This window comes from Myotis daubentonii, chromosome 2, assembly GCF_963259705.1.
Source record: "Myotis daubentonii chromosome 2, mMyoDau2.1, whole genome shotgun sequence".
Taxonomy (NCBI): Eukaryota; Metazoa; Chordata; class Mammalia; order Chiroptera; family Vespertilionidae; genus Myotis; species Myotis daubentonii.
In genome coordinates this window covers 25,345,487-25,371,896 of record NC_081841.1, presented here as the reverse complement: position 1 = coordinate 25,371,896, position 26,410 = coordinate 25,345,487, and the positions used below count along the sequence as shown (strand labels likewise).

The following is a 26,410-nucleotide window of genomic DNA, read 5'->3' as shown; positions in this document are numbered from 1 at the left end:
TGTGCACAAAAATTTGTGCACTCAGTGGGGTCCCTCAGCCTGGCCTGTGCCCTCTCGCGGTCTGGGACCCCTCGGGGGATGACCACCTGCTGGCTTAGGCACACTCCCCGGGGGATTGGGCATAAGCTGGCAGACATCCCTCTGGCAGCCTGGGATCTCTTCTTGCCAGCAGGGAGCAGACCTAAGCTGCAATTGGACATCCTTAGTGCTGCTGAGGAGGCGGGAGAGACTCTCACCACCACCGCTGTACTGGCAGCCGTCAGCCTCACTTGTGGCTGAGCAGAGCTCCCCCTGTGGGAGCGCACTGACCACCAGGGGGCAGCTCCTGCATTGAGCGTCTGCCCCGTGGTGGTCAGTGTGTGTCATAGTGATCAGTCATTCCCAGTCGTTCTGCTGTTAGGGTCAATTTGCATATTACCCTTTTATTATATAGGATCGAGGCCTGCTGCATGGGGCTGGCTGGTTTGCCCTGAAGGGTGTCCCGGATCAGGGTGGGGGTCCCGCTGGGGTGCTTGGCCAGCCTCGTGAGGGGCTGAGGGCCGTTTTCAGACGTGCCACACCCCCTTCAGGGTGGGGGTCCCCGCTGGAGTGCCTGGCCAGCCTGGGTGAGGGGCTGAGGGCTGTTTGCAGGCTGGCCACAGCCCCTTCTGGGTTGGGGGTCCTGCTGGAGTGCCTGGCCAGCCTGGGTGAGGGACTGATGGCTATTTGCAGGCTGGCTAGGGCCCCCAGCCACCCAAGCTCCCAGTGAAGGCTGGCTGGAAGCAGGTATCTGGGATTTATTTATCTTCTATAATTGAAACTTTGTTGCCTTGAGCAGAGGCCGAAGTAGGCAGGCAGGCAGCTTGGCTTCCTCCATCGCCGGGGCAACCAAGCCTCCTGCTTGCTCCAGCTCCGTGGCTGCCCTCTGCCATCTTGGTTGGGTTGATTTGCATATAGTCACTCTGATTGGCTGGTGGGTGTGGCTTGGGGGTAGCAGAGGTACGGTCAGTTTGCATGTTTCTCTTCTATTAGATTACATACTTTGGGGGGGGGGGGGCTAGCTTTAAGGATTAGAGACAGACATGATTGATAGCTGTGGTTTATGGCCCCAATTGCTGTTGTCTCTAGAGCAGAGTTTGTCAGCTTCGGCACAGTTGATGTTTTGGCTGGATAACTCTTTGTTGTGGAGGACTGACCTGTACATTGTAGGCTATTTACCAGCCTCTACCCACTAGATGCTATCTATACCGCCCATAGGCATAATAATAAAAAAATGTCTCCAAACATTGCCAAGTGCCCTGGTTTAGGCATTTGCAAATGCAGAGTTGCCCCTTGTAGAGAACTATTGCTTTTGAGATATTTCTAGCGGTGATTGTAGCAGGGTTGTCTGTAAAAGAGAGTGCCACCTTCTCACGCTCATCTCTAACCAATGCACTATATCAGGTTCTTAGAGCCACTGATATGGCCTTAGCTCACTCTTCTGCCCCATGTCATAATAACCAAATGAAATGCATGTTAACAAAGAAGCACATTACTCATAAAAAATATTAGTAAGAAATGTCCCTTGAGACTTCCTTCTCAGATGAGTGACTACATAAATGTAAGCATTGTTGAGTGATCACCTCAGGGCTTCTGGTTTGGAGCTTAATTTTCTATGTGTGTGTCTTTTTCTTTCCCTAGGGCTTTACTGTGGTTGTGAGCTCAGTTCCGAATCAGAACCTAGAAATACAACCCTATGACCTTAGCATTGATATTTATAGCCGGTACATCTACTGGACTTGTGAGGCCACCAACGTCATTACTGTAACAAGACTAGATGGGAGATCAATTGGAGTGGTGCTAAAAGGCGAGCAAGACAGACCTCGAGCCATTGTGGTAAACCCAGAGAAAGGGTATGTTACTAAATACCATTAAGGTGTCTTGGCATGTGAGACCCTCATCAGCCTTCTTTTTCAGTCTTTAGTTATTTATCTTCAAGTGTCCTGTGTTCCAGTGAAAAACTTGACATTCTCTATCTGTTGGCCCCTGCATTTCTTGCTTTCTCTGATTTTACTGCCTATAATTTTCTTTCTTAGTCACTATTGCTTTAATTCTAACTTATGCCTATATTTCCACGACCATTTGAACTGCAACATCATCCATGAAGTTCTCCTTGATTTACCCCACCCCTAGCAAGATGTGATTTTTCCTCTCTCCCAAATATCTATGCCTCTCTAGTCTTACCTAGTCCTTTCCGATTGACCTTACAACTTTTCAGTCTTACATTTCCTACTAGAATGTAGGTTTCTTTATGCCAAGCACTAATACCTTCTTTCATTTAATACAGAGCTTTGCATTTAGTAAATAATAAGTTTATGCATCTGAATAAAAAGGAATTCAGCAGGGAAAGTAGCTGACTTCAAAAGAGTTATAGGAAAAAATATAAATATAAGGAATGATTCTTGCCCTAACCGGTTTGGCTCAGTGGATAGAGCGTCGGCCTGCAGACTGAAAGGTCCCAGGTTCGATTCCGGTCAAGGGCATGTACCTTGGTTGCAGCACATCCCCTGTAGGAGGTGTGCAGGAGGCAGCTGGTCGATGTTTCTCTCTCATTGATTTTTCTAACTCTCTATCCCTCTCCCTTGCTCTCTGTAAAAAAATCAATAAAGTATATTTAAAAAAAAAAAGATGATTCTTATGACCTCTTTTTAGTTATTAAATAGACTAGTTAGGGAAGGATTTAAAAATTTTGTGTCCAGGTCTCTGGTTTTATTTTGTTTTATTTTATTGTAGTATTTCAAAAGTGTAGGTGTGCCTGTGCCCTAACACCTTGTTTTATTAATCCGTAAAAGTTAGCTCCCACAGAAATTATTATGTGTACCCTTTTTTACTATTACTGAAAGTAGTAAAAATATGGCATTTTAAAAAATATTCTGAAACATTTCAAAATAAGATTTTATAATATTCTAGCTCTTTTTGTTGTAATCAGTAAGAATATTCTCATTTTGTATGATTTCTTATTCTGGTAAACTCATTGTTTCCTCCCCTTTTTTCAGGTATATGTATTTTACCAATCTTCAGGAAAGGTCTCCAAAAATTGAAAGAGCTGCTTTGGATGGAACAGAACGGGAGGTTCTATTTTTTAGTGGCTTAAGTAAACCAATTGCTTTAGCCCTTGATAGCAGATTGGGCAAGCTCTTTTGGGCTGATTCAGATCTCCGGCGAATTGAAAGCAGTGATCTCTCAGGTACCCAAGAAATATGTTTCCTTATTTTGATTTTAGTTATTGAGATGATTCATCACCATTTGTATTTTTTTCCACTGTATTATTTTTTGTGTACATTTTCTTTATAGTTTTGTTCACCAAAAGTAGTCAGCATCAAGTTGGTTGGGAAGCACTTTTTTCATCAACCATCATATGATTACTCTCTCTTATCTAATAACTTGCCAATATTTTTCATTTGGGCTCTGTAAGTAATGCATCTCTTCTTCTTTTCTAGTTCTGCTCTAGTTTATGTTAACATTGTCTCTGTCCTGAATTCTGACATATGATTAGTTTCCTCCCTGCTGATCCCCTGCCTCTGAGATTTATATCCTATTAGTGGCCTGGTGCATGGATTCATGCACGTTGAAAGGAAATTAATTAGAAGGTGGCATCACCCGAGAACTGCTGCTGCCAAGTCACTGCAGCTCCTGCGTTGAGCGTCTGACCCCTGGCGGTCAGTGCGCATCATACCTACTAGACGGTTGCTTAGCCTTTTATATATATAGATTTCTAGATTAATTTTTTGAAGTTTGGTTTCTAATCATCTCACTCCTGTGCTAAAAAAGAAATCTTCAGGGTAGTCTCATAGCCTGAAGGAAAAAAAGTCTAGTTGTACATTAAGTTGGTATTCACCTTTCATAAGTTCATCAGCATATTCAAATAATCTTTACATTCCTGGTGTTTTGCGACTAAATCAAATCATTTGTTTGTCTTTTTCATTTCTCTGCAGTCCTCTATCTACACTCATAGTTACTTCTCCTCCCCACAAATATTCTGTGTGGACTTACAAGTGACCATGAGTATTATATGAAAATGGTTCACTATTTATGTCTATCAGAGTGACAAAAATATGTTAAAGTTGATTATATCTAACACTAGAGGCCTGGTGCACAAAAATTTGTGCACTCAGGGCGTCCCTCAGCCCGGCCTGTGCCCTCTCGCAGTCTGGAACCCCTTGGGAGATGATCACCTGCTGGCTTAGGCCCGCTCCCTGGGGGATCGGGCCTCAGCTGGCAGTCAGACATCCCTCTGGGAGCCCAGCAGCCCTCGGGGGATGTCCACTTAACAGTGGGTGCCGGGGTCCAACCCCAGCAGGTCCAGGGGTCCCCAAAGGTTTGGACGGAGTCTGCGAAGAAGGAAGGACACGGAGACAGCATTCAGTTGATCAGCAGCCTAGCCAGGATCTCTAGCCCGGATCTCCAGAGAGGTTCTGCTTCGGATCTCCAGCGAGGTTCTGTAGCCATGTTCCCTCGCTAGGTTCTCCAGCCAGGTTCTGTCCAGGCTCTCCAGTCAGGTTCAGTGTCCAGGTTCCAGTCAGGTTCTCCTGCCAATCTCTGTAGTCAGGTTCAGTCCAGGATCCCTTGCCATGTTCTCCCGCTAGGCTCTGTCTCTAGGCTCCGAGGCCAGTCCCTCTCCAGGATCCTCTGGCATGCTCTCTCCAGCGAAGTTCTTCTGTCTCTAGGCTCCATGTAGGTTCTGTCTTCTTGATTCTGTTCTAAGTTCTGAGTGTTTCTGTCTTGTTACAACTGTATTTATACCAGTTGATTCAATCTTATCAATCTCTATTACAAAGGTTAGGGCATTTCTTATCTCCGTTTCAGGGAGAAAAGATTATGTAGTTTAAGCATGATTGTTCATAGTTAAAGGGATTAATTACCCGCCTGGCACTTAGTTGAGGGGTTTTATTCCCTCCCTAACTTCAGGGGAAAATCCCTACCTGGGGATTCAACCTTTCTCGGAGAGGTGACTTTGGTTAAAACACAGCGCCAAGAAGGTGAGCAAACATATTAAGAGCCGTATGCCATATATGCCAGGTCCCTTGAAACAGCAAGGATGGACCGGCTCCCAGCAAATTCCCCCTTTTTTATTTTTTAAAAGCAAGCATTAAAAAGAAAAACCTGAAACGCTCTCTTGTATCCATTTTAAGAGTAGGATTGGCGCTTTCTGCTATTACCTGAGTCCTGATCTATCACCCCAGGGAGAGCTTGCCAATCCTGCACTTTCCCGGGGTGGAAAGGCTGCAGTGGGGTTAAGGATAAGGCTCCTTGGGCCTACCTTCTCCCATGCCTCTACATTTACCTTTCCGGCACCTTTCCTTCCTCAGAAAAGCATGGACGTATTTCTTGTATAAAATGTTCTGTCTGACTGGGAGTAACCTTAATTCCTCTGCTAACAAGCATATATGTTAAAAGATCAATACGGAGTCTTTTTTCTTTAGACTCAGTATGGCACATCTTCTTAATCTAAAGATCAATACAGAGTCTTCTTTCTTTGGACTCAGTATGGCACATCTTCTCAATCTAAGAATCAATACAGAGTCTTCTTTCTTTGGACTCAGTATGGCACATCTTCTCAATCTAAGTTCTGTACTATCCACCTTCTTACCCTACTTATCCTCTATAGGGGGGTCTGTAGCACCCTGGTGGAGTCCTATCCGTCCCGAGTGTGGGGTTCTCAATGGGGGGGGCTTACCTAAGGGAATCCTGTTCCAGGGGTTCCCAAAGGTGTGGACGGAGTCGGCAAAGACTATCCACCCTCTTCCTACAGTGGAGTCCTATCCGTCCCGAGTGCGGGGCGCTTACCTAGGGGGTCCCTGTTCGGGCGCCATATGCCGGGGTCCAACCCCAGCAGGTCCAGGGGTCCCCAAAGGTGTGGACGGAGTCGGCGAAGAAGGAAGGGCACGGAGACAGCATTCAGTTGATCAGCAGCCTAGCCAGGATCTCTAGCCCGGATCTCCAGAGAGGTTCTGTAGCCATGTTCCCTCGCTAGGTTCTCCAGCCAGGTTCTGTCCAGGCTCTCCAGTCAGGTTCAGTGTCCAGGTTCCAGTCAGGTTCTCCTGCCAATCTCTGTAGTCAGGTTCAGTCCAGGATCCCTTGCCATGTTCTCCTGCTAGGCTCTGTCTCTAGGCTCCGAGGCCAGTCCCTCTCCAGGATCCTCTGGCATGCTCTCTCCAGCGAAGTTCTTCTGTCTCTAGGCTCCGTGTAGGTTCTGTCTTCTTGATTCTGTTCTAAGTTCTGAGTGTTTCTGTCTTGTTACAACTGTATTTATACCAGTTGATTCAATCTTATCAATCTCTATTACAAAGGTTAGGGCATTTCTTATCTCCGTTTCAGGGAGAAAAGATTATGTAGTTTAAGCATGATTGTTCATAGTTAAAGGGATTAATTACCCGCCTGGCACTTAGTTGAGGGGTTTTATTCCCTCCCTAACTTCAGGGGAAAATCCCTACCTGGGGATTCAACCTTTCTCGGAGAGGTGACTTTGGTTAAAACACAGCGCCAAGAAGGTGAGCAAACATATTAAGAGCCGTATGCCATATATGCCAGGTCCCTTGAAACAGCAAGGATGGACCGGCTCCCGGCAAGTGGGGAGCAGGCCTAAGCTGCAATCGGACATCCTTAGTGCTGCTGAGGAGGCGGGAGAGACGCCCGCCACCACCGCTGTACTGGAAGCCATCAGCCTGGCTTGTGGCTGAGCAGAGCTCCCCCTGTGGGAGTGCACTGACCACCAGGGGGCAGCTCCTGCATTGAGCATCTGCCCCTTGGTGGTCAGTGTGTGTCATAGTGACCAGTCATTCCCAGTCATTCTGCTGTTAGGGTCAATTTGCATATTACCCTTTTATTATATAGGAGTGCCTGGCCAGCCTGGGTGAGTGGCTGATGGCTGTTTGCAGGCTGGCCAGAGCCCCTTCAGTGTGAGGGTCCCCGTTGGGGTGCTGGGCCAGCCTGGGTGAGGGGCTGAGGGCTGTTTTCAGACTGGCCACACCCCCTTCAGGGTGGGAGGATCCTGCTGGGGTGCCTGGCCAGCCTGGGTGAGTGACTGATGGCAGTTTGAAGGCTGGCCAAGCCCCCCAGCAAGGACCCTCATCCCATGAGTGTGTGGCCAGCCTGGGTGAGTGGCTGATGGCTGTTTGCAGGCTGGCCACAGCCCCTTGTGTGGGGGTCCTCATTGGGGTACTTGGCCAGCCTGGGTGAGGGGCTGATGGCTGTTTGCCGGCTGGCCACAATCCCCAGCCACCTAGGTTTTCAATGGTGGCTGGCTGGAAGCAGGTATCTGGGATTTATTCACCTTCTATAATTGAAACTTTGTTGCCCTGAGTGGAAGCCTCAGCCGGCTCAGGGCTGGCGTGAAGCTTGGCTTCCTCCATCGCCTTGGCAACCAAAGCCTCCTGCTTTCTCCAGTTCCATGGCTGCCGGCCACCATCTTGGTTGGGTTAATTTGCATATAGTCGCTCTGATTGGCTGGTGGGCGTGGCTTAGGGCGTAGTGAAGGCACAGTCAGTTGGCATCTTTGTCTTTTATTAGTGTAGATCAGCAAGAAAAGCAGAAAATGGCATACTTCCATGCATTTTGGTAAAAATGGAAATTCGTAGAACCTTTCTGGAGGGCTATTTGCCAATAAATTTTTAGATAGCTGCTTATAGAAATGCTGACCCAATTGTAAAATGTATTTGATAACCATTATTTGTAATAGCCTATTATAGAGACATACATTCTGCTATATCAAGTATGTGGAGTATTGCAGTCATTCCAACAAATGAGGCAGATCTGTGTGTAGTGACATGGAAGAATGATTTTTATTTTTGGTATTATTACTAAACTTCACCAGAGGATATTTTTTCCATTGCTTTCAGAGAGAATAAAAGGGAAGGAGGGAGGAAGAGAGGAAGGAAGAAAGAGAGAGAGAAAGAGAGAGAGACATCGATTGGTTGCTTCTTACACAAGCCTCATGAGGAGGGGGTGGCATGATCGAGCCTTCAACCTTTACCAGAATCGAACCTAAGACCCTTCAGCCTTCAGGCTGACATTCTAACCACTGAGCAAAATTGGCTAGGGCAGAAGAATGGTTTTTAAAAATTAAGTTATTTATTAAGATCTAATTTTGTTTAGCTGTCACTGGTTTGGCTCAGTGGATAGAGCGTCGGTTTGTGGACTGAAAGGTCCCAGGTTCGATTCCGGTCAAGGGCATGTACCTTGGTTGCGGGCACATCCCCAGTAGGGGGTGTGCAGGAGGCAGCTGGTCGATGTCTCTCTCTCATCGATGTTTCTAACTCTCTATCCCTCTCCCTTCCTCTCTGTAAAAAATCAATAAAATATATAAAAAAAGATCAAATTTTGTTTAAAAATTAAGTAATATCCTATATTTATTGGTAAATTGCCTTTCAAAATATTTATATAATATATACATATTATAGATACACTGTACATATACTGTATTTATGTATATATCTTCCTATCTAATAAAAGAGAAACATGGTAATTAAGCATACCTCCGACACGCTTCCCATTGGCTAATCAGCGAGATATGCAAATTAACTGCCAACCAAGATGGCGGATGGCAGTCAGCCAGCTGAGGCAAACAGGAGGCTTGCTTGCTCCAGTGACAGAGGAAGCCAGTTTCCCCGCCTGTTGCTGCCGGCCTCTCAGCTGCTCTCTAAGAAACAATGTTGCAAATATAGAAGCTAAACAAAACCCGGAAACCTGCTTTCAGCCAGCCGGGATCTCAGAGCTGAAGTCGCAACAACGTTTCAAGTACAGAAGGTAAACAAAGCCCAGAAACCTGCTTTCAGCAGCTGAGGTCTCAGAGCTGGAGCTGAGCCTTAGAGCTAAGGACGGCTCTCAGCTCCAGTGACAGCCATAGAAGGTAAATAAATCCCAGAATAAAAAAGAAAAAAGAAATAAAAGAGAGGTTGGGAGCTTCAGTCACCCACCAACCTGAAAACGGCCCTCAGCCCCTCACCCAGACTGGCCAGGCACCCCAGTGGGGACCCCCACCCTGAAGGGGGTGTAACCAGCTGCAAACAGCCATCATCCCCTCATCCAGACTGGCCAGGCACCCCAGTGGGGACCCCCGCCCTGAAGGGGGTATGACCAGCTGCAAACAGCCATCATCCCCTCACCCAGGCTGGCCAGGCACCCTAGTGGGTACCCCCACCCTGATCCAGGACACCCTTCAGGGCAAACCAGCAGGCCCCTAGCTGTGCATTAGGCCTCTGTCATATATCATAACAGGGTAATATGCCTACCAGCACTGGGATCAGCGGAGCCGTGAGGCCTCCTGACCCCTGGAGCAGCGTGACGGGGCAGCTCCAAACCTCCTGATCGCCCTGTAGCTCTGTGTGTGACAGAGGGCGGGGTCACAACCTCCCTATCCGCCCTGCGCTGTTATTGACAGGGGAAGGTGCCCCAACCCCCTGATCGGCCCTGCTCTGTGAGTGACAGGGTGGAGTCGCAACCTCCCCCTCGGCCCTGCCTTGAGTGTGACGGGGGTGGCGCCCCAACCCCCCAATTGGCCCTACTCTGAGCATGACTTACGGTGACATCGCAACTTCCTGATCCACCCAGCTCTGTGCATGGCAGGGGGGACCTCCCCAACCCCCTGATCTGCCCTGCTCTGTGGGTGACGGGGGAGCTCCCCAACCCCTTGATCGGCCCTGCTCTATGTGTGACAGGGTATGGAGCCCCAACCCCCCGATGGGCCCTGCTCTGTGCGTGTCAGGCGGCAGCACCCCAACCCCCTGATCGGCCCGCTCTGTATGTGACGGGTGGCGCCACAACACCCTGATCTGCCCTTCTCTGTGCGTGGTGGAGTGGCGCCATAACCTCCCCATCGACCCTGCCTTGAGTGTGACGGGGGGCAGCACCCCAAACCCCCAATCGGCTTTACCCTGAGCGTGACTGAGGATGGCATCGCAAACTCCTGATCTGCCCTGCTCTGTGCATGACAAGGGGCGGTGCCCCAACTCCCCAATCGGCCCTGCTCTGAGCCCGACCAGGGTCTGTGGGGCAGGCACCTAGGGATTGGGCCTGCCCTCTGCCACCCGGGAGCGGGCCAAAGCCAGCAGGTCGTTATCTCGCAAGGGGTCCCAGACTGTGAGAGGGCACAAGTGGGGCTGAGGGATACGCCCGCCCACCAGTGCACAAATTTTTGTGCACTGGGCCTCTAGTCCTATCTAATAAAAGAGAAACATGGTAATTAGCCGTACATCCGCTACCCTTCCCATTGGCTAATCGGGTGATATGCAAATTAACTGCCAGCCAAGATGGCGGCCGGCAGCCAGGCAGCTTGAAGCTAACATGAGGCTTGCTTGCTTCAGTGACGGAGGAAACCAGTGTTCCTCGCCTGCCTTGCCGGCCTCTGAGCTTGCATTTTGAAACATTGTTACAAATACAGAAGCTAAACAAAACCTGAGAAACCTGCTTTCAGCCAGCCGGGATCTCAGAGCTGGAGTTGGTACAGTGTTTCGATTATAGAACCCAAACAAACCAGATACCTGCTTTCAGCAGCAGAGGCCTCAGAGCTGGAGCCAGAGCTAAAGCTGGCCCAGAATAAAAGAAAAAAGAAAAAAGGAGCAGTTGGGAGCTTCAGTCACCCGCCAGCCTGATAACAGCCCTCAGCCCCTCACCCAGACTGGCCACGCACCCCAGTGGGTACCCCACCCTGAAGGGTGTGTGACCAGCTGCAAACGGCCATCATCCCCTCACCCAGGCTGGCTAGGCACCCCAGTGGGGACCCCCACCCTGATCCAGGACACCCTTAAGAGCAAACCAGCCGGCCCCCACCCGTGCACCAAGCCTCTATCCTATATAGTAAAAGGGTAATATGCCTCCCAGCACCGGGATCAGCGGAGCCGCGAGGCTTCCCGGCACCGGGATCAGCGTGACAGGGGACAGTGCCCAAACCCCCTCATCGCCCTGCGGCTCTGTGTGTGACAGGGGGCGGGGCCACAACCTCTCTATCCACCCTGCTCTGTTCATGACCGGGGAAGGCGCCCCAACCCCCTGATCTGCCCTGCTCTGTGTGTGACAGGGGGCAGTGCCCCAACTCCCCTATCGGCCCTACTCCGAGTGATGGTGGAGCTCCTCAACCCCCTGATCGGCCCTGCTCTGTGCGTGGCAGGGGGAGCTCCCCAACCCCCTGATGGACCCTGTTCTGTGCGTGACATGGTACGGAGCCCCAACCCCCCTGATGGGCCCTGCTCTGTGCCTGACGGGGCAGCACCCCAACCCCCTGATTGGCCCTGCTCTGTGCGTGACGGGGTGGCACCGCAACCTCCCCGTCGACCCTGCCTTGAGTGTGACAGGGGGCGGTGCCCCAACCCCCCAATTGGCCCCACCCTGAGTGTGACTGAGGGTGACATCGCAACCTCCCGATCTGCCCTGCTGTGTGCATGAGAGGGGGCAGCGCCCCAGCTCCCCAATCTGCCCTGCTCTGAGCCCGACCAGGGGCTGCACCTAGGGATTGGGCCTGCCCTCTGCCACCTGGGAGCAGGCCTAAGCCAGCAGGGCGTTATCTCCCGAGGTGTCCCAGACTGTGAGAGGGCACAGGCCAGGCTGAGGGACCCCCCCTCTCCCCCCCAGGGCACAAGTTTTTGTGCACCAGGCCTCTAGTATCTAATAAAGAGCAACATGCAAATTGACCATACCTTTGCTGCACCCACAAGCCATGCCCACAAGCCACACCCACAAGCCAATCAGGAGCGTGTATGCAAATAAACCCAAACAAGATGGCTGTGGCCATGGAGCTGGAGCAAACAGGCGGCTTGGGTTTCCCCTGGTGATGAAGGAAGCCAAGCTTCCCACCTGCCCTGGCCGGCCGTGGGCTCCTCTGAAGGCTACAAAGTTTCAATTATAGAAGATAAATTAATCCCAGATACCTGCTTCCAGCAGCTGTGGCCTCCAGCCTGAAAGCAGCCATCAGCCCCTCACCCAGGCTGGCCACACCCCCAAGCAGGGACCCTCACACTGAAGGGGGTGTGGCCAGCTTCTAAACAGCCCTCAGCCCCTCACCAAGGCTGGCCACACAATCATGGGTTGAGGGTTCCTGCTGGGGACTTGGCCATCCTGCAAACAGCCATCAGCCCCTCACCCAGGCTGGCCACACACTCATGGGGTGAGGGTCCTTGCTGGGAGGCTTGGCCAGCCTGCAAACAGCCATTAGCCCCTCACCAAGGGTGGCGAGGCACTGCAGCGGGGACCCCCACCCTAAAGGGGTTGTGGGCGGTTTGGAAACAGCCCTTAGCCCCTCACCCAGGCTGGCCATGCCCCTCCAGTGGGGACCCCCACCCTGAAGGGGGAGTGGCCATCCTGAATACCACCACAGGCCTCTCGCCCAGGCCGCCCCACGCCCCAAGGAAACCCCCACCCTGATCCAGGACACCCTTCAGGGCAAACCAGTGGCCCCCACCCGTGCACCAGGCTTCTATCTATACTAATAAAAGGGTAATATGCTAATTAGACCTGGAGACCTTCCGACGTTCTTCTGGACAAAGCCATGGTGGTGGGTCCAAGGTAGAGGCAGTTAGAGGCCAAGAGGGGAGGGCAGTTATGGGTGATCAGGCTGGTGGGGGGCGGGGCTGTTGGGGGTAAGCAGGCCAGCACGGAGGCCAGTTGGGGGCAAGTAGGCCATCAGTGGGGGTCAGTTGGAGGTGATCAGGACAGCAGGGGGGGTGCAATTTGGAGTGAGCAGTCCAGCAGGGGGGCAGTTGGGGGCAAGCAGACCAGCAGGCAGAGTGGTTAGGGGCAATCAGGCAGGCAGGCAGGCAGGTGAGCGGTTAGGAGCCAGCAGTCCCGGATTGCGAGAGAGATGTCTGATGGCTGGTTTAGGCCCGATCCCTGTAAACCAGCAGTAGGGCATCCTTCCAGGGGTCCCAGACTGGAGAGGGTGCAGGCCGGGCTGAGGAATACCCCTCCCTTTTGCACGAATTTCATGCACCGGGCCACTAGTGTGTGTGTGTGTGTGTGTGTGTGTGTATTTTAAAATCAGATTAAGAAAGTTCGCTTCTGTTTTTAGTTTGCTAAAATAAACCAAACTTTGCATGATATAGTATCCTTTTTATATTTATACTCGAGGCCTGGTGCACAAAATTCATGCATGGGGGGTAGCGTTCCTCAGCCTGGCCTGCACTCTCTTGCAATTCAGGACCTCTCAGCGGCAGTCGGACATCCCTCTCGCAATCTGGGACAGCTTGCTCCTAACCGCTCGCCTGTCTGCCTACCTGATCGCCCCTAACCACTCTGCCTACCTGCCTGATCGCCCCTAACCACTTGCCTGCCTGCCTGATTGCCCCTAACCCCTCTCTGCCTGCCTGATCGCCCCTCACCACTTGCCTGTCTGCCTGCCTGATCGCCCCTAACTGCTTGCCTGCCTTCCTGATTGCCCCTAACCACTTCTCTGCCTGTCTGATTGCCCCTAAACTGTCTCCACCTTGGCCCCCACATCCAGGACCCAGGCTTCCCTCCCTCTGGCTGGCCGCAGGCACCCGGGACCCTGGGAGGCGCCACCTGGGCCCCAGCTTTGTCAGGAAGGACGTCTGCAATGATGTCTGGTCTATCTGGTCTAATTAACATATTACCCTTTTATTAGTATAGATTGCTAGATTTGATATGCTGATGCTTCACTTAAGATGTTTGCATCTTTGTTCATGAGAAAGATTACCCTATAATTTTCCTTTCTTATAATGTACTTGGAGTTTTGCCATCAAGGTTACATTGCCTCATAAAAATATTTTCCCTTTTCCTGTTTTCTGAAAAAGGTTAGTGTAGTATTGGGTCCTCCCTCCCTCCTCCTTATATAGTCTTGGATAATTATATACATTTTTATCATGGGGTCTTTTTCTACTTAATATTTTTTTAAACATGTTTTTATTGATTTCAGAGAATGGAAGAGGGAGAAAGAGATAGAAATATCAATGATGAGAGAGAATTATTTATTGGCTGTCTCCCACACACCCCCTACTGTGTATCAAGTCTGAGATCTAGGCATGAGCCCTGACTGGGAATCAAGCCCTCACTTCCTGGTTCATGGATCGATGCTCAACCACTGAGCCAAACCGGCTGGGCTCAACTTAATTATTTTAGTCTCCCACCATACCTTTTGTACTGGATTGCCTAGTACATGCTTTGTTTGTTGAATAAATAAGCATGTTTTTATATTGTCTTTTTCTCTGATTGTCCACTTGAGTCCATCCTTTTACCACCACCAATTAATCATTTTTAATCTTATTATTACTGTTTTAAGTTTGCCATCAAAGTAATGCATGTAAATATTTATGGGAATCAAATGATTCCACTTGGCTTATAACAGAAAAACAGGTCTGTTCTACTCATTCCCACTCTCAGAGACATCCACTTTCCGTTCTCTTAAAATAACTTGCTTAAAACTACTATTTCTCAATTTTTTAATTTTATACATTGCAAGTTGACTGCCTTTGATGGAAGATAAAGATTTTGCTATCTTAAGCCATAGATTCCCCAAAATACACATATAAACTCGCCTCCCAGCCTCCCAACAGTTATATCATAATACTTAAGTTTATACTTAATTATTTGTTATTTATGGTTATTTTCCTCCCTGAAGTTAATTTTATCTAATGTAAACATTGTTTCAATACATACAGATGCATCAAACAATCCATCTTTTTTTCTTTTGAATTGAAAGTATACTGCTGAACTTCTCTTTTTATTAAATACTAGAGGCTTGGTGCACAAAAATTTGTGCACTTGGGGGGGTCCCTCAGCCCAGCCTGTGCCCTCTCGCAGTCTGGGACCCCTCGGGGGATGTCCACCTGCTGGCTTAGGCCTGCTCCCTGGGAGAATGGGCCTAAGCTGGCAGTCAGACATCCCTCTGGCAGCCCAGGAGCCCTCAGGGGATGTCCCCTTGCCAGCGGGGAGCAGGCCTAAGCTGCAGTTGGACATCCTTAGCGCTGCTGAGGAGGTGGGAGAGGCTCCCACCACCACCGCTGTGCTGGCAGCCGTCAGCCTGGCTTGTGGCTGACCAGAGCTCCCCCTGTGGATGCGCACTGACCAGGGGGCAGTTCCTGCAATGAGCGTCTGCCCCCTGGTGGTCAGTGTGTGTCATATTGACCAGTCATTTCCAGTCGTTCTGCTGTTAGGGTCAATTTGCATATTAGCCTTTTATTATATAGAATAGGGGCCTGGTGCACAGGTGGGGCCGGCTGATTTGCTGTGAAGGGCGTCCTGGATCTGGGTGGGGGTCCCGCTGGGGTGCCTGGCCAGCCTGAGTGAGGGGCTGAGGGCCGTTTTCAGGCTGGCCACACCCCCTTCAGGGTGGGGGTCCCCACTGCGGTGCCTGGCCAGCCTGGGTGAGGGGCTGATGGCTGTTTGCAGGCTGGTCAAGCCCCCCAGCGGGGACCCTCACCCCATGGGGGTTTGGCCAGCCTGGGTGATGGGGCTGAGGGCCGTTTTCAGGCTGCCCACAGCCCCTTCAGGGTGGACGGTGGGTCCCACTGGGGTGCCTGGCCAGCCTGGGTGAGGGGCTGATGGCCGTTTTCAGGCTGGCCACGCCCCCCCATGGCGACCCAAGCTCCCAGCCTCTCCTTTTTTTTTTCTTTTTCTTTCAGCGCCTCCTTGAGCGGAGGCCAGGGCGGGCTGGAAGCAGGTATCTGGGATTTATTTATCTTCTATAATTGAAACTTTGTAGCCTTGAGCGGATCACAGGGCCGGCCAGGGCAGGCGGGAAGCTTGGCTTCCTCCATCGCCCGGGGCAACCCAAGCCTCCTGATCACTCCAGCTCCGTGGCCGCCGCCATCTTAGTTTAGTTAATTTGCATACTCACTCCTGATTGGCTGGTGGGCGTGGCTTGCGGGTGTAGCGGAGTGATGGTTAATTTGCATGTTTCTCTTTTATTAGTGTAGTTATAAATATTTTTAAATATATTTTTATTGATTTCAGAGAGGCAGGGAGAGGTAGAGAGAGAACATCAATGATGAGAGGGAATCATTGATCAGCTGCCTCCTGCATGCCCCATACTAGGGATTGAGCCCGCAACTCAGGCATGTGCCCTGACTGGGAATTGAACCATGACCTCCTAGTTCATAGGTCAATGCCCAACCACTGAGCCATGCCAGTGGGCTGCTGAACTTCTTTATCATCTTCCTCCAATCCAGATTTGCTTGCTTTCTAGGGCAACCTCCTTTCACTATTACCCTGGGAATGTACTTGTCAGTCTTTTTGGTGCTGTACCTACTGTTTCCTGGACTCCATTTCTCTGGTTAATTCCTTTTTCTTGAAAAAGGGTTTATAGGAGCTTAAAATTCTTGATCTTATTTGTCTGGTTTTTCCCCTATCACACTTGTTTGACAATTTGAATGTGTGTAGGGTTCATGTTTCATATCTCTTTCCTCTCTGAATTTTGAAGGCAGAACTCCGTTGTCTTTAAGCATCTCATGCCATTGGGAAGTTTTGTACCATTGTGATTCCTGACTTTACATGTGATCCTTTCCTTTCCTTTCAGAAGCTTTTATCCATTCTTGTTTCCCCAGTGTTTTAGAACCTGATGATGATGTGCCATTGTGTGTGATCCTTCCCCTGCTCCCCTCTTTTCTTTGTTTCTTTCACTGAACTGGTTACCAAGTGAATCCTTTCTATTTGGAAACTTATACCATGAGTTCTGAAGAGTTTTTAAATGTGATTTCTTTTCTGTTTTCTCATTCTGGAATTTTATTAAAATGTGCCCTTTTGACTATAGCTGTATTTTCCTTTCCTGTTATCTAGCTTTGTCTTTTTGTTCTGCTTTCTGGAGGAGTTTTTCAAATTTATTTCAACCCTCTTGTTGGATTTTTTAATTTCCAAGGGTGCTTTTGTGTTCTCGGAATGTCTTCCCTCCACGATAAGCATGCTGTTCTTTAAGGGTTTTTGTTGCTGTTGATTTTTCTTCTCTTAATTGTGTCTTTTTCTGTAAGTTTTTTTGTTCTGTTTGTCTTGGGCTTTGAGTATCTGGCGATAGTTAGTTGCTTGTTTGTATTTAATAGTGAGGCACTAAAAATGCTGACTTTCACATTGCTGCTGCTTGTGAAGCAAGGATTCTTAGAGACCTGGCTGTTTTCTAATGGGACTCCCAGATGGCAGGCACTATCTAAAGTTCTTTTCTTTTGGATACCTCAGGTTTTTTGTTTGGTCATTGTTGGTGGTGGTTTGTTTTTCCTATAGGGAAACCTTCTAGTCTTCTCTAGGAGGATAAAAACTTGTTTTTGGAGTCTAGTGGGAGAAGGGTGTTGGAGAGAGTCCAACCAATTATCAGTAAACTTAAGTAATTCCCTGGTAAAATTCTATGTATGGCACTACCTTTTTGTCTTTGCCTGGTATATTGAAGTCTAGTTTAACCTCTTTAGGAGGCATATCTTCAGTCTTCTTCTAGAGGAGGAAGGAGATCCAGGAGCTGCCTTACTTCTTATACTTATTTTCAGCTGGTACTCTTTCAGCCTCAGTCACATAACTCCTCCTTTTACTCTATCTGAAAATACCTGGCTCTTCTGGTTTGTGAGCCAGCTAATTTTGCTGTTGGCTTCATCAACTCTAGGCATTTAGCTTTTCCTGGGATACTGTGTTATTGTATCTGATCTGTCTGGTCTCCAACTTCTAAATTTTATGTCACTCTGCTCTTCTGTCCTACTTGTTTTTATGGGTTTATACCTTAATTTTGTTTACCACCATTTTAGTAGATTTGTTGGAGGGAGCATTGTTTTTAACCCACTGTCGATCTGAATGTTGACTTAGGCAGTGCCTTTTCATCTGGACTATCTCCCCACTTTTCTTTATTTATTAAAGTTTAGCTTTATGCTTGCCTCCTTTCTGGAACTTTCCCTGATATTTTCGAAGTGTAATGGCTTTTTGATTGAACCTCATCACTTAGTAAGCATGAGAATATATTATAGAGCTATTTGAGAGACTATTAGGAGGAAGAGGAAAAGAATGAGTATATTTTTTTCTGTTTAAATGAGGGGGAAGCTATGGGATTTCAGCACACTGTGAAAGAACTTTCTCACAGTTCAGCTACAGAAATAGATTGCTTCTTCAGAGTCCGGATGACTCTGTGTCTGTAATGTTGTAGGAAGAATTCCTACTTTGAGCTGTGGCTTGAACCAGGTGACTTTTGAGTCAGTTGTTTTTCTGCGTCCTGAGTGGGGTGAGGGTGAAGTTCTTCACAGTTGCCTCTGGTGTACTCCATGAGTGGGGAAGCCAAGAGCAGAGAGCTCTGGGCTCACCACCACTGCTTCATCCAGAGAAATACCATTTTCATCTCTTTTTATATGTAAGAGCTTTTCATGAAATTTAATTTGAAAAATGGACTCAGCTTTAAGAAACATTTGAAAACTGCTCTGTTCTTTTCTACATTTTTATGAATTAGAATATTTACTATGTATTGGACACTTATTTGCTCTTGATTGCACTTGAATGTGTCTGTTATCTATCTTCTAGTATGTATATATCTGCTAAGAATGATTCTGAAGTTTTGTGGTAGAGAGTTTATATTTTCCTTTTCAGAACTTTTAGAATCTGATTTTTTCAATAAATAATTGTTGAATGTATGACTTAGCCCACATGAATTATTTCTGGTGAATGTTCTTTTTTCCAAGGTGCCAACCGGATAGTATTAGAAGACTCCAATATCTTGCAGCCCGTGGGACTGACTGTGTTTGAAAATTGGCTCTATTGGATTGATAAGCAGCAGCAAATGATTGAAAAAATTGACATGACAGGTCGAGAGGGTAGAACCAAAGTCCAGGCTCGAATAGCCCAGCTTAGTGACATTCATGCCGTAAAGGAGCTGAACCTTCAGGAATATAGTAAGTGCTGAGGATGTACTGCTCATTGTAGGATTTCTGTTTGTTGTAAGAAGTTAAGATAATAATTAGATGTTCTTTTGTGTCTTCTTACCACTTTATCTTGAAGATGTCCATGTACTTTTAGTTTTGCCTTTTTAAAAATTTATTATTTATTTATTTTTAATCCCCGCCCAAAGATATTTTTTCTATTGATTTTTAGAGAGAGTGGAAGGAAGGGGAGAAACAGAGAGAGAAACATCAAGGTGAGAGAGACACTTTGATTAGTTGCCTCCCCCACGTGCCCCAACTGGGATCAGGGATCGAGCCTGCAATCAAGGTACATGCCCTTGACCGGAATTGAACCCAGGACCATTCAGTCTGAGAATCGACGCTCTAGCCACTGAGCAAACCGGCTAGGGCTAACTTTGTGCTTTTACAGACTTATATTAAATTCATCTGGGAGCTTTTTAAATTAAGCTTAATCTTTTTCTCCATAAAATAAGAATGGGGGAATGGAATGGTCTTGCTCATTTTCAAAAATTTTCTCAGGTACAACAGACACTCTGCTTGTGATGCCCTTTCTTTCTCTCCTTCAGCCCCTTTAAGAATACTGATATAAAACGTATATTTCATTCTTTGTATACCCCATAGTTCAAACTAAAGCAAAAGTTATATTTATATAATGATAGATATAGTTATAATGGAATAACTTTATCTTGAGCAAAAGCAAGCTAAAATCTGTAGGTAAACTTGGAATACTGTGCTTTTAATAAGTGCTTGGTTTTTTCCCCTCTTGGATAAAGTTTTCAACTCTGAGCTTTAAAAAAGTAGCCATAAATATTCTTTTTATCGTACTGAAAACTCCAAAATGGATGATCATCTTGGACTATTTCCTTGTTAATAGGTGTCTGTAATCAAAAATACCTTCATAGCAATAATTACTACAGGTCTTACATGATTGTAGTTTTGAGCTCTGGCCTGTGTGCTCAATGTTTAGAGCATGGACCAGCGTACTGAAGGGTATCGGGTTCAACCCCCAATCAAGGGCACGTACCTGGGTTACAGGTTTGATCCCTGGCCTCGGGTGAGGCATGTGCAAGAGGCAACCTATCGATGTGTCTCTCACTTTGATGTCTGTCTGTCTGTCTCTCTTGTCTGTTTCTCTGTCTCTCAAAATGAATGGGGAAAATATCCTTGGGTGAGATGAGAGAGAGAGAGAGAGAGAGAGAGAGAGAGAGAGAGAGAGAGAGAGAGAGAGAGAGAGAGAACACTATTGAAACTCCTTCTCAGCACAATGCCTTTAAATCAAATTGTAATATGAAAGGAGAATAGAGGAATGAGAGCACCATTGCTTGTTCAAGTCCTCATTATTTTGTCACTGTTTATGAACTTGGAAGTTAAGTTTAGAGGTATTTAAGAATTAGAAAGTCAGAATTGTTGCCATTCTCTGTTATGATATGTAACTCATGCAGAACATTTAATAGGAATAAGGTAGTAATGACACAGTGCCTAAGTTATTCAGTTGATATAAGATCTCAATTGAGGTTTTCAGAATTTCCAGGGGGTTTGGTATCTTTTTTATAAATAAATGAACATTTAAATATGGTTTTATGTTTGGAAAAACATTTTTTTTTCAAATTTCTAAGAACATTAAAGAGAATGAGATTTTTATCAAAAGTGCCATGGAATTAAAAGATTGAGAAACACTGCCGTATTATTTATGTATGCTGATCTAATGACTGATGTCTGTTTTGGGACATTGATGTCGTATAGCACACTGCTCATTAGTAGATAGCTGACTCCCTTAAGCTCATCAGCACTCACCAAAACAGAACGGATGTGTTAGTGAAAAGTCAGATAACAAATGGGTGTCTACATCAGATGTTGGTATTCTGTGAAGGCATATGTCCAGTTACTTTTAACACAAGCTAAGTAGAAAATTCATAGCAATGATTTCATTGGATACAACCTGTCAGACAGACTTCAGATAGTTGCCAGATGGTGTATTTATATCATTTAACACAAATATGAGGAAATTAAACATTTGTAACATTGCAGGTTATCTTTTTAAAAATTATTATTATTGATTTTAGAGAGAGAGGAAGGAAGAGGGGGAGAGAGAGAAACATGGATGTGAGAGAGAAACAATAATTGGGCTGCCTCCTGCAGGCCCCCTACTGAGGCTAGAGTTGAAACTCTGGCATGTGCCCTGACTGGTAATCAAACCTGCCACCTTTTGGTGTATGGGGTGATGCTCAACCAACTGAGCCACTCCAGCCAGGGCACATTGCAGGTTACCTTTTGCAATTGACTAAGCAAGTAATTTTGATTATTTCTGATTGATTGAGTTCCATGTGAATTTAAATTTTTTCAGTGGATTCTTTATTAATATATACTTTTTGAGTAAAATCATCTTTTTAGAAAGTTAGAATTTCTGAGTTAAAATCTGTAGTTTAGAAGAGTTTTTATATAGTCTCATCATTCTTCCTACACATTTTTTTAGTTTCAGTAATCAGTTTTTCTTAGTCACAAAATTAACATGAGCTGTATCATTACCTTGCTTAAAATACTTTAAGATATATATAAACTAGAGGCCCGGTGCATGAAATTCGTGCGGGGGTGAGGGTGGTTCCCTTAGCCCAGCCTGCACCCTCTCTAATCTGGGACCCCTCGGGGGGATGTCTGACTGCCAGTTTAGGCCCAATCCCTGGCTTGGTCACCCTTAACACATTGTATGTGGGAAACGTTTTTATATGTTTTACGTATTTATACGTTCTACCAGTGTAGTAGAGCGTGGGACACGTATTAATACGTTTTTTATAGACTAGGGGTAGAATGTGGGTAACGTATAAATATGTAAACTAAAGTTATCGTAATTTTACTGAACGTTGCCATTTGCGCAAAAAATTAGCAAAAATGGCCCGCGCTACCTGTTAGTGCACGATAAAAACTACCTGCAAACAATGTGTTAACTGCCCCCCGCTGCCGGCAAGGTCGACCCCAACTGCCTGCTCTCTGCTGGCCTAGTTGCTCCTAACTGCCCCTCTCTCCCCAGCTGCTGGCCTGTTCACCCCTTACTGCCCCCCCCCCTCACTGCCCTGGTCGCCCCCAACTGCCCCCTCCCTGTCAGGCTGGTTGCTCCTAACTGCCCCCCCCCCCCCCTGCTGACCTGGTTGCCCCCAACTGCCCCCCCTGCTGGCCTGGTCACTCCACGCAGCCTGCTGTTCAGTCGTTTGGTCGTCCCTCACTAATCCCCCTGCCTGCCTGGTCGCCCCACACATCCTGCTTGTTCAGTTGTTTGGTCATCTCTCACTAACCCTCCTGCCAGCCTGGTTGCCCCACACAGCCTGTTGTTCAGTCGTTTGGTCGTCCCTCACTAACCCCCTTGCTGCCTGGTCATAGGCAGCCATTTTGTGAGGGCATGAGGGTTAATTTGCATATTGCCTATTGATTATATTGCATATATAAAAACAGTGTTTTGTTGTCCTCGTTTTCTTATAGATTTTGTAGGGATGGAGCAAGGAATTATATATGTGTGGTAAAAATGTCCTTGGTAATTCATAAATGATTGATTTTGACCTGGCTGTCCTTCCTCCCTCCCTCTCTTTCTTCCTTCTTTACTTTTTTTTTTTTTTTTTTTGCAGGACAGCACCCTTGTGCTCAGGATAATGGTGGCTGTTCACATATTTGTCTTGTAAAAGGAGATGGTACTACAAGGTGCTCTTGCCCCATGCACTTGGTTCTGCTTCAAGATGAGCTGTCATGTGGAGGTAAATACATTATCATTTTCCTGTGCAGGTCTAAATGCCAGTTAACATGTTCTGTAACTTTAATTCAAATGAAAGAGAAAGACTGTTGTCTACAGTGACAGAAATTTAAAAATAATCTGATTTCTAATGTTAGGAAAATTATTACATAACTGAGTTGATACAGCTATTAGACATTATGATTATAAACTGATATAAAAATGTAGCCCCCCCCCAAATCAGTGTTTTCTACTATAAAAGCTACATAAAATACATATTTCTGTGAACAAAGATTGAAAGAGCTTATACACTCAAAAAACCATTGAGAAGATGGTATTATAAGACTCTTATTCTAACTTTTCTAAGTTTAAAAAAAAATAACGTGTTGAATAGCAACTGTGAAGCATTCTGCTTGGACTGCAAGAGATTGTACATGTTGATTATTAAATGAGCTTCGCTCAGGTATGTTACCTCTGCGTGACAATTATTTTGTTTTTGTCACTCTCCTCCCCCCCTTGTTCATTGAAGAGCCCCCAACATGTTCTCCTCAGCAGTTTACTTGTTTCACGGGAGAAATTGATTGTATCCCTGTGGCTTGGCGGTGTGATGGGTTTACTGAATGTGAAGACCACAGTGATGAACTCAATTGTCCTGTATGCTCAGAGTCCCAGTTCCAGTGTGCCAGTGGACAGTGTATTGATGGTGCCCTCAGATGCAATGGAGATGCAAACTGCCAGGATAAATCAGACGAGAAGAACTGTGAAGGTATCTAAAAATTTTAAGACCTTTTTATATAGTCCTTTTTCCATTAAGTTGTTTGCAATTCAGAATGGGAGTGTTGCTTTGGCTCAGTGGTAGATTGGGGATTTTCAAGTACATTTGACTTTATTATGTCTAAACATAGTTGAGTACTAATATATGGTGACAGGAGAAGATTTGATTTTGGGTAGTGAACACATGATGCAATATACAGATCTTGTAACCAGAAACCCACACCTGAAAGCTATACATTCATGTTGACAAATGTCACCCCAATCCTATCTAATAATAGAGAAACATGGTAATTAACCGTAATTTTGCTACCCTTCCCATTGGCTAATCGGCAGGATATGCAAATTAACTGCCAACAAAGATGGCAGCCGGCAGCCAGGCAGCTGAAGGGAACATGAGGGTTGCTTGCTCCAGTGACGGAGGAAGCCAAGGTTCCCCGCCTGCCTCAGCCCAGCTCTGAGCTCAGGATGCAACAATGTAGCAATTATAGAAGCTAAACAAACTCCAGAAACCTGCTTTCAGCCAGCAGCGGGCTCAGAGCTTAGAGCGCCAGTAATGGTAACAGAGTTTCAATTATAGAAGCTAAACAAACTCAGATACCTGCTTTCAGCCAGCCGCGGCCTCAGAGCTGGAGCCGGCTCTCAGCTCCAGTGACAGCTATAGAAGGTAAATAAATCCCAGAAGAAGAAAAAAAGAGGCTGGGAGCTTCAGTTGCCTGCCAGCCTGAAAACGGCCATCAGCCCCTCATCCAGGCTGGCCAGGCACCCAAGCGGGACCCCCACCCTGATACGGGACACCCTTCAGAGCAAACCAGCCGGCCCCCTCCCGTGCACCAGGCCTTTATCCTATATAGTAAAAGGGTAATATGCAAACTGACCCTAACAGCAAAAAGACTGGGAATGACTGGTCACTATGACACACACTGACCACCAGGGGGCAGATGCTCAATGCAGGAGCTGCCCCCTGGTGGTCAGGGCGCTCTCACATGGGAGGAGTTCTGCTCAGCCACAAGCCAGGCTGATGGCTGCCAGCACAGCGGTGGTGGTGGGAGCCTCTCCTGCCTCCTCAGCAGTGCTAAGGATGTCTGACTGCAACTTAGGTCTGCTCCACGCTGGCAAGTGGACATCCCCTGAGGGCTGCCGGGCTGCCAGAGGGATGTCTGTCATCTTAGGCCCAATCACCCGGGGAACAGGCCTAAGCCAGCAGGTGGTCATCCCCTGAGGGGTCCCAGTCTGCGAGAGGGCACAGGCCGGGCTGAGGGACACCCCCTTCCCCCCCCACCCCCCCCACCCCCGTGCACAAATTTTTGTGCACCGGGCCTCTAATGAATGTAATAAAAATAAATAAATACAGTAACATGTTCCAAATTATTGTTTTAATTAACTTAATATGCATAAGGTTTATACACATCAATAAGCTTTACAGATCCCTAGCTGGTTTGGCTCAGTGGATAGAATGTCAGCCTGCAGACTGAAGGGTCCTGGGTTCGATTCCTGTCAAGGGCACATGCCTGAGTTGTAGGCTCGACCCCCAGTGTGGGACCTGCAGCTGATCAATGATTCTCTGTCATCATTGATGTTTCTCTCTCTCCCTCTCCCTTCCTCTCTGAAACCAATATATATATATATATATATATATATATATATATATATATATATATATATATATTAAAAAGCTTAACAGAGGAATGAGGCCAAAAGAACTTTAGAAGGTAAAAATAGTACTTGTTCCCAAGAAACTCTGAATTCGTGAATTTATTTCAGTGTAAAATAATTTTTTTTTAAAATATATTTTATTGATTTTTTACAGAGAGGAAGGGAGAGAGATAGAGAGTTAGAAACATCGATGAGCGAGAAACATCGATCAGCTGCCTCCTGCACACCTCGTACTGGGGATGTGCCAGCAACCAAGGTACATGCCCTTGACCGGAATCGAACCTGGGACCTTTGAGTCCACAGGCCGACGCTCTATCCACTGAGCCAAGCCGGTTACAGCTGTAAAATAATTTTATTACTCTTTCCTTCACTAACCTTTAATATGGTATAAAACAAAAAACAAACAAATATTTTGGAATTCTTTAGTGTCTAGAAATGCATGTAGAATTCTTTAATCCTTAACAGAATTATTAGTGAATGATGAAATTTAACATGAAGAACAAAATAGGAAATTTCCTGCTGGATTGCCTTTTTCCTCTCTTAAGGAAAATCCCCTGAGAATAATTTTTAAGATATATCTAAAAGTCTAATTTGTTTTCATTTGCACCCACAAAGTAGTTTTTGACTTGCTGGTATTTGGCTTCACATTATAGTAAAAATAAGAAAACTATTTGCCTTTTTTCCCAGTGCTTTGTTTAATTGATCAGTTCCGCTGTGCCAATGGTCAGTGCATTGGAAAACATAAGAAATGTGATCATAATGTGGATTGCAGTGACAAATCAGATGAACTGGATTGTTGTAAGTAGGACTAAAACCTGCATATTACTCTTTAGGGAGAATTTTAATAGTATATTTTCCTTTTCTTTATGTGTGAGTTTTACTTATAATCACTACTTCCTTACTAAGAAACAACTATTAATGGTAAGCATGTTTTGCTTTTAATAAGTCCTCAAAAGACAGCAGTTTTCTTATGCACAAAAATTCTTCACAGAAACATTTAGTGTAAAGCATTAGAAAATAATAAATATTGTTTAGCCACAACTAAAGTTAAGAAATTCTGAAACAATTTATAGGCATACCATGGAGATATTGCGGGCTTGGATCCAGACCACTGCAATAAAGAGAATATTGCAATAAAATGAGTCAAACTAGTTTTTTTGTTTATACTGCATATAAAAGTTTACTTAAACTATAATGTAGTCTATTAAGTTCAATGGCATTATGTCTTAAAAAAACAGTGTACATAATTTAATTTAAAAAGTTCACTGCTAAGAAAATGCTAACTGTCATCTGATCTTGTTGGAAAATGGCGCTGATAGACTTTTTTGTCATCGGGTTGCTACATACCTTCAGTTTGTAAAAAAAAACACAATCTGTGAAGCATACTAAAACGAGAAATGCTCCTAGTTATGTGGAACTCAACCAGTAGTCTAAACTTAAGAGTTTCTGA

At 46.3% G+C, this 26,410-nt stretch overlaps 1 protein-coding gene across 6 annotated transcripts in view; it reads left to right on the top strand.

The window, feature by feature from the left end:
- The window catches only part of LRP6 (LDL receptor related protein 6), a 146,211-nt gene that overhangs the window by 107,089 nt on the left and 12,712 nt on the right, over positions 1 to 26,410 (top strand). For 3 of the 6 annotated variants that reach the window (XM_059682217.1, XM_059682215.1, XM_059682214.1), the window contains 6 exons: positions 1,660 to 1,871; positions 3,015 to 3,205; positions 18,600 to 18,809; positions 22,433 to 22,558; positions 23,063 to 23,299; positions 25,648 to 25,758. In XM_059682217.1, the coding sequence (XP_059538200.1) occupies positions 1,660 to 1,871; positions 3,015 to 3,205; positions 18,600 to 18,809; positions 22,433 to 22,558; positions 23,063 to 23,299; positions 25,648 to 25,758 (1,087 nt within the window). The remainder of the gene's footprint in view (positions 1 to 1,659; positions 1,872 to 3,014; positions 3,206 to 18,599; positions 18,810 to 22,432; positions 22,559 to 23,062; positions 23,300 to 25,647; positions 25,759 to 26,410) is intronic. The other 3 variants (XM_059682218.1, XM_059682219.1, XM_059682216.1) reach the window with 3 other exon arrangements.